Genomic DNA, 15,509 nt, shown 5'->3' with positions numbered 1-15,509 from the left:
ATGAGCACAGCTGGCTGACCTCCTGGTTGATGCTTTTCATAGGTTAGTAGCCAATTTTTATAGCCTCAAGACAGAAAATTCCTGCTGGAAGGGTGGAATTAGGTGACTGGTTAGGGGGCCATGGTGGGTGTTTTTTACCTAATTTGAGGTCAAGAATCTGGCCGTAAGGATCAAGGGGCTTGGCAGCAGTTCCAATGGGGCTCAGTCAGTTTCAGGGGTGACCTTGGCTCTGGGCTCCATGTCTGAGGCCTTGCTGCAATGCCTCACACCTGTGACCTGGGGATAGGACTCCACAGGTAAGCCACGTGGAACTTTCTCAGGTAATTCTTGTCCCATTAAAAGAACTAGAGGGATAACCTGAGGTGCTTTATCAAATGTCACTTCAATATGGACACAGTCCAGGTTGGAGGGCACAGGAAGAGAATCAAGAGATCCTTCTGTATGACTCAGGAAACGGACACTTCCCCTCCCTGTTGGGCAGAAGCAGACGGGGTGGGGTGGGGGTCTGGTTACACCCAGTATAGCACAGATGCCCCTGGCTGAGCAGAACACAGTCGGCTCCCACTGTCTGCGCTCCGTCACCTTCACAGTGGAAGAGAGGTGTGGCGTAGAGAAATCAAAGCTGAGACCACAGCTTGAAAATCCCCCCAGACCAAATTCCCACTGCACTTAAACCTAAGCTGTCCCGATGCCCCCAGATGCTGATTCCAACCTTAAATAAAACTTTAAGCCTTCTTCCTATCAATGAGACCTTACAGCTTCCTAGCTAGTGGGCTACAATCAAGGAAAAGGAGTGTAAGTTCCCAGTAACCAGTACTTTGGCCACCTCATGCGAAGAGTTGACTCATTGGAAAAGACTCTGATGCTGGGAGGGATTGGGGGCAGGAGGAGACGGGGATGACAGAGGATGTGATGGCTGGATGGCATCACCAACTTGATGGACGTGAGTTTGAGTGAACTCCGGGAGTTGGTGATGGACAGGGAGGCCTGGCATGCTGCGATTTATGGGGTCGCAAAGAGTCGGACACGACTGAGCGACTGAACTGAACTGAACCAGTCACAATGGAAAACAGTGCACAGTCATCCCTTAAAGGCTTGAGGATGCCAAAATCCCAGGATGCTCAAGGTCCTTATTAAAAATGGTGTGGAATTTGCTTATAACCTATGCACACCCTGCTGTATAAATTAACTCATCTCTAGATTACTTATAATACCTAATGCAATGCAAATGCTGTGTAAATAGTTGCTGGCAGGAGAAAAATTCAAGTTTTGCCTTTCCAAACTTTCTGGAATTGTGTTTTCTAACATTTTTCTATCTGAGCCAGGTTAAATCCGCAGTTATGGAAGCCATGGGTCCGAGGGCTGACTGTACTGACACAAACATACTTTATAAACTGCATTATAATTGCTGAAATTCAGCTTCTAAGCTCCTTCTGCTGCAACTCTCCCCGTCTGTCAAGTTTGCTTCTTGATCAAGAAAATACTCATATCAAGTAAGCTCTCTGAATTTTCTTTTGACATATGAGAGGTCAACAACAATTATTGACTTGGATAGCTGTTGGGCTCACGTGGGAAGTTGGCTGGGACTTAGAGGATGACTCCAGGTTTCTGAACTTCATCAGGAGGTAACTTCAGTCACAGGTGCTCTTCTGTTTGAGGGCTATTTACTGGAATAAACTGCCACAGTCCCTAGCAACTGTTATCCTGCTATTGATCTGATACTTTCTCTCCTCTGTAACAATCTGCAAGAACCACAAAAAGCAGAGTGCTTTCTTCGAGCAGGAGCAGTAGGGCAAGTTCATCATCCTGCTTTAGGTCAAATCAATTTTCTGGCTCTCTGCCACAAGATCAGCAGAAGTTTTTGAGTATCTTTATTTTTGAGTATCCACTTTATTCGTGATACCATGGATCTGATGAATAGGAGTAGCAGGTTCTTCAGCTGCCTTAGTGAGATGTAGATGAGCCAGTGGTAGAGGGAGCCCACACTCCAGGCATCATTCATCAGGGAAACAGCAGTAACTTCATGAATTCAACAATAATTTAACTTCAGGAAATGGTTAAATGGATACTGAAGAGCTACACAATTAAAATGAGATGATTAAATTAACAGAGATAGACCTCGAGTTGTTGTTGTTTAGTTACTCATCATAGCATGACTCTTTGGACTCCATGGACTGCAGCACGCCAGGCTTTCCTGTCCTGCACTGCCTCCCAGAGTGTGTTCAAACTCATGTGCATTGAGTCGGTGATGCCACCCAACCATCTCATCCTGTTGTCACCAGACCTGTATGCTAGAGGGAGTGCAAAGGGAAGGGGCAGGAGTTCTGAGTGGAGAAGGAAATGGCAGCCCACTCCAGTACTCTTGCCTGGAGAATCCTGTGGACGGAAGAGCCTGGTGGGCTGCTGTCCATAGGGTCGCACAGAGTCGGACACGACTGAAGCGACTTAGCAGCAGCAGCAGCAGCAGCAGGAGTTCTGAGAGCCTTGAACTTCGAGGGAAAGCCCTACAGACTGACTCTTAGAAGGGGCAGAGAACACAGCGGGTGCTGATTTTTGAGGAACTTAGAGCAGGGATCTGAGAGTTGAATCTGGGGCTCAGACTTCTGAGTGCCACCACTTCTCAGTGGTTGCTGAAACCTGTAAGAGAGTACGATGAAACTTGCTCCAGGAGTGGGAACAAAAACTGGAAACTGGCACCAGCTGGCACTGCCAGGTGAAGCTTTGTTGCCTTGGTAACCTTCGTCCAAACAGCCCTTCTCCCTTCCTCTGGCCTCCAGGTCTCTCTCTCTCTAGTTCCCCCTAGTGGCAGAATTTAATACAGCTCGGCAAAGGAAACACCACATTCAGTTCAGTTGTCACTCAGTCGTCTCAGACTCTTTGCGACCCCATGGACTACAGCATGGAGAAGGCAATGGCACCCTACTCCAGTACTCTTGCCTGGAAAATCCCATGGACGGAGGAGTCTGGTAGGCTGCAGTCCATGAGGTCGCTAAGAGTCGGACACGACTGAGCAACTTCACTTTGACTTTTCACATTCATGCATTGGAGAAGGAAATGACAACCCACTCCAGTATTCTTGCCTGGAGAATCCCAGAGATGGGGGAGCCTGATGGGCTGCCATCTATGGGGTCATACAGAGTTGGACACGACTGAAGCGACGCAGCAGCAGCAGCAGGACTACAGCATGCCAGGCCTCCCTGTCCATCACCAACTCCTGGAGCTTGCTCAAACTCATGCCCATTGAGTCGGTGATGCCATCCAACCATCTCATCGTCTGGCAGCCCCTTCTCCTCCCACCTTCAATCTCTTTCCCAGCATCAGGGTCTTTTCCAGTGAGTCAGTTCTTCCCATCAGGTGGCCAAAGTATTGGAGTTTCAGCTTCAGCATCAGTCCATCCAGTGAATATTCAGGATTGATTTCCTTTAGGATGGACTGGTTGGATCTCCTTGCAGTCCAAGGGACTCTCAAGAGTCTTCTCCAACACCACAGTTCAAAAGCATAAATTCTTCGGTGCTCAGTTTTCTTTATAGTTCAACTCTCATATCCATACATGACCACTGGAAAAACCATAGCTTTGACTAGACAGACTTTTGTTGGCAAAGTAATGTCTCTGCTTTTTAATATGCTATCTAGGTTGGTTATAACTTTTCTTCCAAGGAGCAAGCATCTTTTAATTTCATGACTGCAGTCACCATCTGCAGTGATTTTGGAGCCCAAGAAAATAGTCTCTCACTGTTTCCATTGTTTCCCCATCTATTTGCCACGAAGTGATGGGACCGGATGCCATGGTCTTCGTTTTCTGAATGTTGAATTTTAAGCCAGCTGTTTTACTCTTCTCTTTCACTTTCATCAAGAGGCTCTTTAGTTCCTCTTCGCTTTCTGCCATAAGGGTGGTGTTATCTGCGTATCTGAGGTTATCATAGATATCATCTGCTTCTGCTCACATCAGTAACTCCGTGTGAAGCTGTCCCCTTTCCTCTTTATTCCACAGATTTCCATGATCATCTTAAAAATATTTAAACGTACTGAGCCCTTATGATGTGTGCACACTGTTCCAGGCTTTTCACTCATTTAACTTATTGATTTAGTCCAACATAACCCTGTGAGGTATATCCTCCTATTTATTTCCATCTTTTATAAATAAAAATAAATAACTCGTCACATAATAAGTCTCATAACCAATAAAAGATAAGGCTGGTGCTCCAAAGCCTGTGTCTTTACCTATTCAAAATACTGCCTTATAAAAGTCACATCAAAGGTCACCTCCTCTGAGAGGACTCCTACACTCCCTCAGGCCAAATTATTTGCTTCCTCCCTGATACTAATATATTTTTACCATGGCAGAGCTTTTCAGATATTTATATCTCTGTACCTTCTATAAATAAGCCAGTGCACAGCCACCCAATGGAACTTCCCGCAATGACAGCGTGCTGTCTATGCTGTACCAAGTGATGGCCACTAGCCAGTCCCATGTGGCTACTGAGAAGTTGAAATGCAGCCAGTGTTACCCACTTTATTTTATTTTAATTTGTTAATATTTAAATCTGAACAGCTACATAGGGCTAGTGGCTAGCATATTGAATAGTGATGATCTAGTACACAGCAAAGAACAGAACAATACCTCCTCAAAAAGTTCACTGAATGAAATAATTATCCATGAAAAACATATTGGGCAAAGAAAAAACACTTGTATAGCCCCATTTCTGGTTTTCTTTTTCACCATATACAGACTCACATTGGTTTACTATATTAATAAACATGTTCAGTAAAATATTGCTTTACTCTCAAGTCTATCCCATATTTATCTTGCATAATAATAGGTATATATGAACCACATTGATTTTATCTTTTACTGTAAAATTTTTAAAGGATGTTAATAATTCTGATGTGCAAATATTTAATTTATAATTGTGCCTGGTCTGCAATCCTTTTTTAATCTATATCTTTCACTGATAAATCTCAAGCGACTAGCTCAGGGCCTAGAAGGGATTCAATAAATACTTGTCCAATGAATGAATGAATCATGCACACTGGAGCATCCTTGTGAAGTGTGATGATCTAATTTACAAGTTACCTTCAAATATTATGCAATTTTTATGAACACAATGTAATAATTAAGGAAATAGGTACATTAAAATTTGTAGACATTAAGCATCTATTCATCTTAATTTTGAAGATTTTTTTCCATTGGAAGTTTGGAAAAAAATCTCTATTGTTTCCATTTTCCAAACAAAAACAGTCTTTGTCTTCTGAAACATCCTCAACCTCCTCAAAATGATTGACTACAGAAACCACAACATTCAAAATGTCAGTTTCTAAGGGAAAGCCGGATGGGAGTGAGAGTGTTCTAATCGGTTACTTCTTAAAGGGTAAAACGGAGATTGAAAGCTCCGTCCAAAGTTTAAACTCCTGGAACCGAGTCCTTTCCCAGTGGGACCGGGGATGCGCGTCCACCAACCCAGGGTAGCAGGACCCCAAGCTGGGGCACCCGTGAGGCGGGGCGTTCGCCCCGAGGCCCCGCCCACACTAGGCCCCGCCCCAGCAGAGGCCCCGCCCCTAACGGTGCTGCCATAGAAACCCAGAAAGCGCCATGGCTGCCGCCGGCCCTAGAGGAGGGCTTTTGACACAGCCGGCGGCAGCCCGCCCTAAGACACGGTCAGTTTTGCCATGTCAAGCAGCTCCCAATGGAGAGAAGCCTAAGAAGTGTCTGGTCTATCCTCATCCTCCGAAGAGCTCCCGCCTGTCTCGGTCGGTTCTGCGCTGGCTCCAGAGCCTCGATCTCACCTTCTTCCCCAGGAACATCAGCAGGTGCTGAAGCAGGTCCGGCCCCCGGACGCCTAGAGGCGCTGAGGGCCCAGCAAAGCAGGCCGGGGATCCGCTCAGGGGCTCTTTCCAGGGACTGCCCCCGCACCCGCCTACCCACCACACATACACACACACACACACTCACATGCACACACACTCATAAATTCATATACACACACTCACACTCACATACACACACACTCACATACACACACACACACACACATACTCATACATTCATACACACACACATACACACACACACACACACTCACACACTCCTTGCTGTCTTAGGGAGATGACCTAAAAAAATAGGATGGAGCATTTCAATCAGTCAATCATTACTTAGACTTAAGCCAATAGAGAATACTTTGGTAACTCAAAAAAAAAAAAAAAAAAAAAAAGTCCAGGCTCTTTCTCCAGGGACATTGGACATTTATATTAGTGAGGATCAGTTTACTTTCTGTTAGATATTGCATCTAGTTTGAAAGTTATCAGGGACTGAAAAAAGTTGCTGTCTAACTGCAGCCTCGCTGAACACTGCTGTTCAGTCGCTAAGTCATGTCTGACTCTTTGCCACCCCATGGGGTGCAGTGTTCCAGACTTCCCTGTCCTTCTCTAGCTCCTGGAGTTCGCTCAAACTCATGTCCACTGATTGGTTATGTTATCCAATTACCTCATCGTCTGTTGTCCTCATCTCCTCTTGCCCTTAATCTTTCGCAGCATCAGGGTCTCTTCCAATGAGTTGGCTCTTTGCATCAGGTGGCCAAAGAAGTGGAGCTTCATCTTCAGCATCAGTCCTTTTAATGAATATTCAGAGTTGATTTCCTTTAGGATGGACTGGTTTGATCTCCTTGCAGTCCAAGGGACTCTCAAGAGTCCTCTCCAGCACCACAGTTCGAAGCATCAATTTTTTTGGCACTGAGCCTTCTTTATGGTCCAACTCTCACAGCTGTACATGACTACTGGAAAAAACATGGCTTTGACTCTACAGACCTTTGTCACAATGAGGTCTCTGCTTTTTAACAAAGAATGCTATCTACGTTTGTCACAGCTTTTCTTTCAAGAAGCAAGCATCTTTTTATTTCATTTGCTGAACATAACTGGCAGTTAATATTTTTTCTGGGAATGCAAACTAAATTCCAGAAAAATAATGACTTTGTAGGCAATGACTCTGGCTTATTAATTTCAGTTTTCCTTAAGAAAGATGCCTGAACTTTTCAGTGGATACAGGTATCACATGGGGATCTTGTTAAAATGCATATTCAATACAAAATAATAGTTTTGGCTTCATAAAAGGAATGCCACGGGCTTTGGTGTGTCAAATAGCATTACCCAAATGCTATTCCATAGCAGGCTTCCTTAGAGCAGTGATCCAAGAAAGCTCCATAAGTTAGCTGCTGTCAGTATAGAATATTTAAGTGGTGTAACAAAGGTCCATCTAGTCAAGGCTATGGTTTTTCCAGTAGTCATGTATGGATGTGAGAGTTGGACTGTGGAGAAAGCTGAGTGCTGAAGAATTGATGCTTTTGAACTGTGGTGTGGGATAAGGCCCTTGAGAGTCCCTTGGACTGCAAAGAGATCCAACCAGTCCATTCTAAAGGATATCAGTCCTGGGTGTTCTTTGGAAGGAATGATGCTAAAGCTGAAACTCCAGTACTTTGGCCACCTCATGTGAAGAGTTGACTCATTGGAAAAGACTCTGATGCTGGGAGGGATTGAGGGCAGAAGGAGAAGGGGATGACAGAGGATGAGACGGCTGGATGGCATCACCGACTCGATGGACGTGAGTCTGAGTGAACTCTGGGAGTTGGTGATGGACAGGGAGGCCTGGCATGCTGCGATTCATGGGGTCGCAAAGAGTCGGACACGACTGAACTGAACTGAATTAACTATAAATACAAATTGTATAAGTAACTGCACTTAATTTCATTTCCTTATCGCTATGGAACAGGGATTTTTCAAATGGCTTCCTGATAGCAGAAATATTTACTACCTATTACCCCTGGGACCTTAAATTGTCATCCTTTAAAAATGGAACTTCTTTAAAAGTCAAGTTGGATAACTGGGCACAGTTGGAAAAGGTAAATTAGCAATCACTGACACTTAACTGTTGAGAAGTTTGTTTGAAGAGGTGTATTCCTGAGATCTTGGATTTCTCTGTATATGCGTGTGTGGCCATGTGCTGGGTTGGCAGCTTGTTTCCTTGTATTGAAAAGGTTACTAAGGTTTATGTCATGAGTCACCTATGAAACTTGGCATACTCATTTCAAATTGGAGTGGGATATAATAGTTGATTTTCTTGCTGAGTAATAATATCTTTTAATAATTATCACATTAAACCTCAAACTATTAGTTGAGGATTAAAGGGAGACTAGAGTGAATTCACAGTAATTGGAGACTTTTATAGAACTTCTTATGATGAAAGTATTCTCTTTCTACTATTAAAGTTCCTGGCAAGGAAAAAACTTAAATTACCTAAAGAACTAATCCATGGAACAATTCACTGTAAAGCCGGAGTACCTGAAATACTGATACAGGAGGTGTACACCTTGTTAACACATAGAGAGTGAGTTATCTGGAATTTTCTAGTAATATAATTTAATATGAAACTTTTGGTAATATAAATCTTATTACTAAAATGGCATTTGTCAACAATATTTTATTTTTTTCCAGAATTAAAAGCATCCAGGAAGACCTCGTGAATTTCACAGACTACAGTTACCAGATGCAGTTACCCCTGGTCCCTAGGTCGACAGCTTCAAAGTCTATTAAAGATAACATTAGGCTTTCAGAACTAATAGGCAATCCCAACAAACTTAACAATGAACTTAAAGTAGAGTTCCTCTTCCTTTTACAAATGTTGCAAAGGAAATTGAGCAGAAAACTGAATCCAAGTAAGTTTTCCTTGGAAATAGTCAACTGGGTTCTTCCAAGCTTAATGAGGCTCTACTTGAGCATAAGTGAAAGAAAAGCCTGCCACTGTACCCAGTTCACAGACTGTTGTAATTTCATCTGCTGCGACTTTTATTAATTCAATCATATATGCATTCATATCTATCATATTATTTTGTGCTTTTAATGTGTTCTATTTCTTATTTTTTGTCTTACCTATTTTTTCTTCTTTAGCACTGAACTTTTTTCCAAAGACCCCGCTACTAATTTGGAAAATTACAAATTTCTACTCTTTATAGTGCTACCATAGAAATTTTAACATGCATATTTATCTTAGTCTAAATGTAATATATTTATTCTCTTCCTCAAACTGTAAGGACCTTAGAACACTACCCACTCCCTGCCAGCCCCCTGTCCCATTTAAGTTCTCTATTTTTTTTTAAAGTTGATGCTATTTCTCCCTTTTATTTTTATTTATTTATTTATTTTTGGCTATACTGCACAGACATGCAGGATCTTAATTCCTCCACCAGGGATTGAATCCGTGCTCCCTGTAACAAAAGGGCAGATTCTTAACCACTGGACTGCCAGGGAAGTCCCCCCACTTAAGTTCTTTTGTTGTTCAGCATTTTAGTTTTGTCAAGTTATTTTTTTTTAACACCACAAAATCAAGCATCACTTTTTGTCCCTAATATTTGCTTATATTTAATCTGTCTCACTATTAGTTCTACTTATTGGTTCTAGTAGGAATTTCTGGATTGAAACACATCCATTCCATTTAATCTTCAATTTAAATGTCCTAGTGCAAAGCTGACCTGCATCCCTGTTTGCTTTGGAACATAATTTCTCTTTAGCCATGGACACCTCAACCCTTCAGATTATTGAACAGAATTCTTTTATCATCAGTGTTGATTTTTGAGACTGCTGATTTTAAGCAGCCAAAGTGATTGTAACAGTTCTGTGCAATATTACTGTCCAGAGTGGTATTTAGCGGACATAGGGCACAGCTGATGAGTAGAAATGACCTCACACACATCTTCTAGCCTCCATGAGGGTGAGCTAAGAGGAGTAAGTGGTCTTTGGAAGCACAGTGAAATTGATGCCCAAGTGCTGCAGTTGACAGAATTAGTAAGAAACACAGAAACATGGAAAATAATTTTGTCACCATTTTTATAGTACAAAAATAATTGCAAAATGAAAGATACTATTTGATTTTATCTATATGAAATATAAAAACATGTAAAGCTAACCTATGATGGATGTCAAGACAGTTTTCTTTTTAGAGTTCTGGAGCTTCCCTGGTGGCTCAGTGGTAAAGAATCTGCCTGCCAACAAGGGTTCAATCCCTGGGTCCAGAAGATCCCCTGGAGAAGTAAATGGCCACCCACTCCAGATTCTTGCCTAAGAAGTCCCATGGACAGAGGAGCCTGGCAGGTTACAGTCCATGGGGTCACAAAGGGTCAGACATGACTTAGTGACTAAACAACAACAAGAGAGAGACATGAGGGGGTTCGGGGGTGCTGGTACTGTTTCTGGATCAAGGTGATGGCAACCCAGGTATGTATTCACTTCGAAAATTCATCAAACTGTAACAATACGATTTGTTCATTTTTCTGTATGTATATTATTATTGAATAAAAGCTTATCAAAAGACTAATAGGAACACAGGGATACTGTCTTTAAAGTAACTTTTTTGAAGCAACGATTCCATGCATCAGAGATGTGAACCATGGTGGAGAGGGCTATTAACCTGTGTATTCACACCACTCTCAGGAATATGATACAAAAGTGAAAGTGAAGTCACTCAGTCGTGTCTGACTCTCTGCGACCCCGTGGACTGTAGCCTGCCAGGCTCCTCCGTCCATGGGATTTTCCATGCAAGAATACTGGGATGAGTGGCCATTTCCTTCTCCAGGGGATTTTCCCGATGCAGGGATCAAACCCGGGTCTCTCGTATTGCAGGCAGACTCTTTACCGTTTGAGCTACCAGGGAATCCCTGATGTCTAAATAATCTGCTTAAATGAAAATTGTAGTGTCATATATTGACAATAGTCATAATGAATTTTTAAGAAAAAATGTTGTGTTTGTATTTTATAGAATGGTTTGCAGTCAAACCAACAGTGGGAGAATCTACTCTCGATCATCGTCCTGCCAAAGCCTCTGGGAACAAGAGCAATTCAGTCGTTTCAAAGGAAAGAGCCGCTCCTGTGTGTTGTAAGTTTTTTAGAAGCTTTTTTCTTTTTTTTTTAAACTTGTTAAAATTGATATTTTTATTTTGTTCATTTAAAAATTTTAAAATAGTAAAAAATGTTGGTCTAGGCATTCAGTCTAGAACTGTGCAGGAGGTTGACGTGCTGTGTTTTTCTGTAGGTGCTGCGAGTGTGAGTACATCGAGGGCTAAGAAACAGTCAAAACAGGGGAAACCCCCAAGCCAGGGTGCCCCTACTTTCTTCTATATGAGCCATCCCAATACTGATTTCTGCTTAAAAAAGTGAGTCTGATACAGGGGAAGTGCATTGGCAGAGATCAAAACTTAGTTATCTAGCAGGTGGATGATGAATCAGTCCTAAGGCAGACACAGACAACCTGCACACCTGGACTTTCCAATCACTTGTTTTACAAAAAGCCACAAGTTTAAATCCTGTGAATTCAGAAAGCACTGTATACCACAGCATGCTGTAGCCAAACCACAGGCTAAAGTCAGTCTCTGCCTGACAATTTTGTATAGCCTGCAAATGAAGAATGGCTTTTACATCTTCAAATGGTTGGAAACACACCAAAAGAAAAACGGTACCTCCTGACACGAGAAAATGCGATGGAATTCCAGTTTCCATGTTGATAAGTAGAGCTGTACTGGGACACAGCCACGCCTGTGCCTTTGTGCCTTGTCTGTGGCTGCTTCTCATCTAGAGCAGCAGGCTGGTACTGGCCACAGAGACTGTCTGGCCCACAACGTACTCAGCAAATAAAAAGATGAGGGCAATACAACCAATACTTTTTAAGACATGTTGAGGACATTTGCTAAAAAAAATATTCACTATGTATCAGAAATTCAAATTTAACAGTGTCCCATTTTTATCTGAAAACACTACTCAGAGCTTGAAATATAATATTTACTGTCATGCCCTTGATGAAAACTATCCTGTGGACTCTCTACAGAGCAGGCTGACTAAAGTGTGAAGACAGATTTCTTGGGCAAGATGGGGTGAAGAGGGATTTCTTGGGCAGGATGGGGTGGAAGTTCCTGGCTTATATAAGCTCTGGGAAAGCAATGTCAACAGATTCTTTGTTTTTTTTTTTTTTAAATGACTTCTCAGAACCTTTCATATGCTAATATGCGTTATGAATATTAAAAGGGAAAGGTATAGAATGAAGTGTTTTCAAACTCTATCTGATCACATGGGGCTTCCCTGGTGGCTCAGCAGTAAAGAATCTGCCTGTAATGCAGGAGACGTGGGTTCCATCCCTGAGTCCAGAAGATCCCCTGAAGAAGGAAATGGCAACCCACTCCAGCATTCTTGCCGGGAGAATCCCATGGACAGAGGAGCCTGGTGGGCTACAGTCTATGGGGTCACAAAGGAGTTGGACACGACTTAGCAACTTAACAACAACAATTTGATCATACATCACTATTATTTAGTTTTGTTTTGTTATGGCTTGATAGCTCGGTCGGTAAAGAATCTTCCTGCAGTGCAGGAGACCCGGGTTTGATCTCTGGGTCGGGAAGATCCCCTGGAGAAGGAAATGGCAACCCACTCCAGTATCCTTGCCTGGAAAATCTCATGAACAGAGGAGCCTGGTGGGCTGTATTCCAGGGGGTCACAAAATGTTGGGCACGACTGAGCGACTTCACTTTCACGTTTCACGCATTGGAGAAGGAAACGGCAACCCACTCCAGTATTCTTGACTGTAGAATCCCAGGGACCCGGGAGCCTGGTGGGCTGCCATCCATGGGATCGCACAGAGTCGGACACGACTGAAGCGACTTAGCAGCAGCAGCAGCAGAGCAACTAACACTTATGGCTTGGTAGAACAACTGTTCCCCAGAGCACACTTTTTAATATTGAGACCTTAGGCCAGCCAGTGCCTCAAAATACATCACCACAGAATCTAACAGAAGTGAATTCCAATGCTTCTATGAGGAAAAAAAAAAAAGAGCAGTTCATAGTTTCCCTTTTAGATTCTGAGAACACATCCTCCCCTTCCGCCTACCTCGGGCTCCTTCCATCAGGGATGTTTGCAGTAAACGTTCCAGCAGGGTGGGAGCTGGAACCCCGTGGGCTGGGGTGGGGAGGGGTGTGGTGGGCAGGGAGGAGATTGCAGTGGCCTCTCTCTGTTCACCTGCCTGCCTCCACCCCTGTAATAGAGCTCAAAGGGCCAGACTGGAGACTGGGGATGACAAAGCAAAGGTAGGAATGAGCCAAAGCAAGGCTTTCTGCCTGTATAACAAACAGATGTCAGGTGCCACGCTTAAAAAAAAAAAAAAAAGACAGTTGCCTACTGATATCTGAGTTGCTAAAGAGTATTCTTCATTTCTGTTGTCTTTTCAGGAAACTTTCAAGACTCAGAGGTGAGTTTTTCGAAAAACTGTATGCTATCGTTATTTCAGATCGGGACTCCTAGTAGCATGGCCTCTTGCTGTTCCGTGTTTAACAACGGACGAACTGCTATAAATAACTCATCCCCCATCTTGCGCTCTCATGAGGCCTGATTCCCTCCCATTTCCGCGGTCTTGTCTTCTCTTTTTCAAGATGGCCGACAGGTGCCCTCATGGGGCCGGGCAGCGCAGGATGGGAAGACATGAGCTTTTCTCTTTCTCCTTCACTCCAGCCTGTTGTAGATCCTGGGACTCTCTCAACCGAGGCACAACAGGAATTAATGGTTTGGGTTTGGGTTTGACTTTGGTAATTATATGGATGAGAGCCCCTTTTCCTGGGCTTTACGTCATTTCTCCCCACATTTGTGAGATGGATGCCGTTTTGGTCATTTCTGATAAGAGCACAGTGATTAGTTTGGATAAGCTAACAGAACTGGTAAGTTAACAGGAGCAGAGGCAACAACCCTCGACTTTAGGAATTTAACCCTATTTTACCACCTGAGATGGCACTTGGCACTGAATGGTACTGAAATCACAGGCTGTTCATCTGAAAAGTTTCTCTTAATATATTGATGCGGTGGTAAAAATTAATTATAAGAAAGGTGTTTCTTTTTTTTTAAACACTGAAGTTCCTTTGTTTACCTAAATCGAGCATCAACCACAACAATGGGCCAAGGAAATGCAGGTCTCTCAGTTATCTCTTGTCCAATCCTATTCAAACCAAGTCAGCTGAAGAGTCTGAGTGGCTAGCTTGGATGCCTCAGCACAGAATTCTAGAAACCTAATTCTGCATTCTGTGTTCGCAAACCTAAGCACTATTAAAATCACTATTAAAATCACTGTTGCCTCACCTGCTTTCTGAAGCAACATTTAAAAATAGTCATATTCAGTATCAGATGCACCCAATAACCCCTGGGTATTTTTAGGCTCTACAGATGACTTCTGGAGGCGCTGGTATTCCGGTTTTGTATTTCCAACTACTATAATGCATGCTGTAAATGTTCTGTTTACTTGAGATTTTAGACTAACTTGTGCCCAGCCTCTTGCTAATTATTGTGTATGGTTGGTACATTAGAAACATTGATGTTTATGGACATATTTAATAACCAGACTGGATCTTAATTTTATGTAAATATCCCACCAAATACAGGTAATAGAGTCAGTACACCTAAAGAAATTGAGGTGAAGCAAACCAGAACATATTCTGACTGTATGAAGCCTACCATAAATGTGGAAAAGGAACCCGAAGAAGCACCTGTCTAATGGCTTTGAAGAAGTGATTTTACCACCTCTTGCCACCCTAATAGGATACAATCATCTACACTTGGATATATTTCAATAAGAAGTAAAGTGTGTCTTATCCATAGTTGGGCTGAAGAGCGTATTTTCTAAAAATTCAACAACCTTTTATTCAACACCTGTGCCTGCCTGGTACTGCTGAAAACACAGAATTGGTTTATTCGTATGCATGTTAATGCTTAGTCCGTCAGTCGTGTCTGACTCTTTGCAACCCCATGGACTGTAGCCTGCCAGGCTCCTCTGTCCGTGGGATTCTCCAGGTAAGAATACTGGAGTGGGTTGCCATTTCCTCCTCCAGGGAATCTTCCCGATCCAGCGATTAAACCCACATCTCCTGCGCTCCTGCATTGGCAGTAAGATTCTTGACCAAGAAGCCACCTGGGAAGCCCCTTCATTAGTCCAGAATGAGCAAAAATAAGTTTAAAGGTACAGTTAAACCTAATTCACCCTGACGAGTAAGAGTTTTTTCTCATAACTTTTGTAGGTAATGTGAATCTACTTTGTAATATGTTTTCCTCACTAGCAAAGAGTTACACTACTAGTTTGCCTGATATAATTTATTTACATGTCATGCTCGTCAATACAATTTTTTTCTGAATATTACTATTACACACTGGTCCACTGAAAATCTTGCCCACCTCTAGAAATAGCTTTACTTAACCTATTAATTTTTTTTAAAAAATATGTATCTTTCCTGTTGATACTGGAAGGAAAATCATGCTTCATTTAGAACCTCATTCTGGTGTTTAGCAAACCATTTAGTTTGAAAAATCCTTCCTGCTTGCTGCCAAGCCCCATATTTTTATCAAAGGGAAACAAAAGCAGCCGGATATTCTGATTATACTTCCTATATTCTCGGTAGTCTTAAATTCATTATTTGGAAAATTTTCATTAAGTGGAAAATTTTCATTA

At 42.6% G+C, this 15,509-nt stretch overlaps 1 protein-coding gene across 2 annotated transcripts; it reads left to right on the top strand.

Moving 5' to 3' along the window:
• The first annotated feature begins 5,552 nt into the window (after positions 1–5,552).
• Positions 5,553–14,664, top strand: SPATA4 (spermatogenesis associated 4). Of its 2 annotated transcripts, XM_061404108.1 has the most exons (8): positions 5,553–5,808; positions 7,760–7,889; positions 8,256–8,374; positions 8,482–8,702; positions 10,799–10,915; positions 11,072–11,192; positions 13,252–13,271; positions 14,449–14,664. In XM_061404108.1, exons 1-8 carry the CDS (start codon positions 5,591–5,593, stop codon positions 14,559–14,561), a joined length of 1,059 nt encoding a protein of 352 aa, XP_061260092.1. In that variant the 5' UTR covers positions 5,553–5,590; the 3' UTR covers positions 14,562–14,664. The 2 variants fall into 2 exon arrangements, with proteins under 2 accessions (XP_061260092.1, XP_061260093.1); XM_061404109.1 differs by lacking the exon at positions 13,252–13,271 and having other exon boundaries at positions 5,554–5,808; positions 11,072–11,212; positions 14,449–14,490.
• Positions 14,665–15,509: the final 845 nt, after the last annotated feature.

The sequence above is a fragment of the Bos javanicus genome, chromosome 27, assembly GCF_032452875.1.
Source record: "Bos javanicus breed banteng chromosome 27, ARS-OSU_banteng_1.0, whole genome shotgun sequence".
NCBI classification, from domain to species: Eukaryota; Metazoa; Chordata; class Mammalia; order Artiodactyla; family Bovidae; genus Bos; species Bos javanicus.
This window is presented reverse-complemented; position numbering and strand designations above follow the sequence as displayed.

Bases quoted from the DNA above. Each gene is read 5' to 3' on its own strand.
- SPATA4 (XM_061404108.1), top strand. From the start codon at position 5,591: ATGGCTGCCGCCGGCCCTAGAGGAGGGCTTTTGACACAGCCGGCGGCA. The intron at 5,809-7,759 runs GTGCTGAAGCAG...GCTATGGAACAG, and splicing joins TTCCCCAGGAACATCAGCAG to GGATTTTTCAAATGGCTTCC. The intron at 13,272-14,448 runs GTGAGTTTTTCG...CACCAAATACAG, and splicing joins GAAACTTTCAAGACTCAGAG to GTAATAGAGTCAGTACACCT.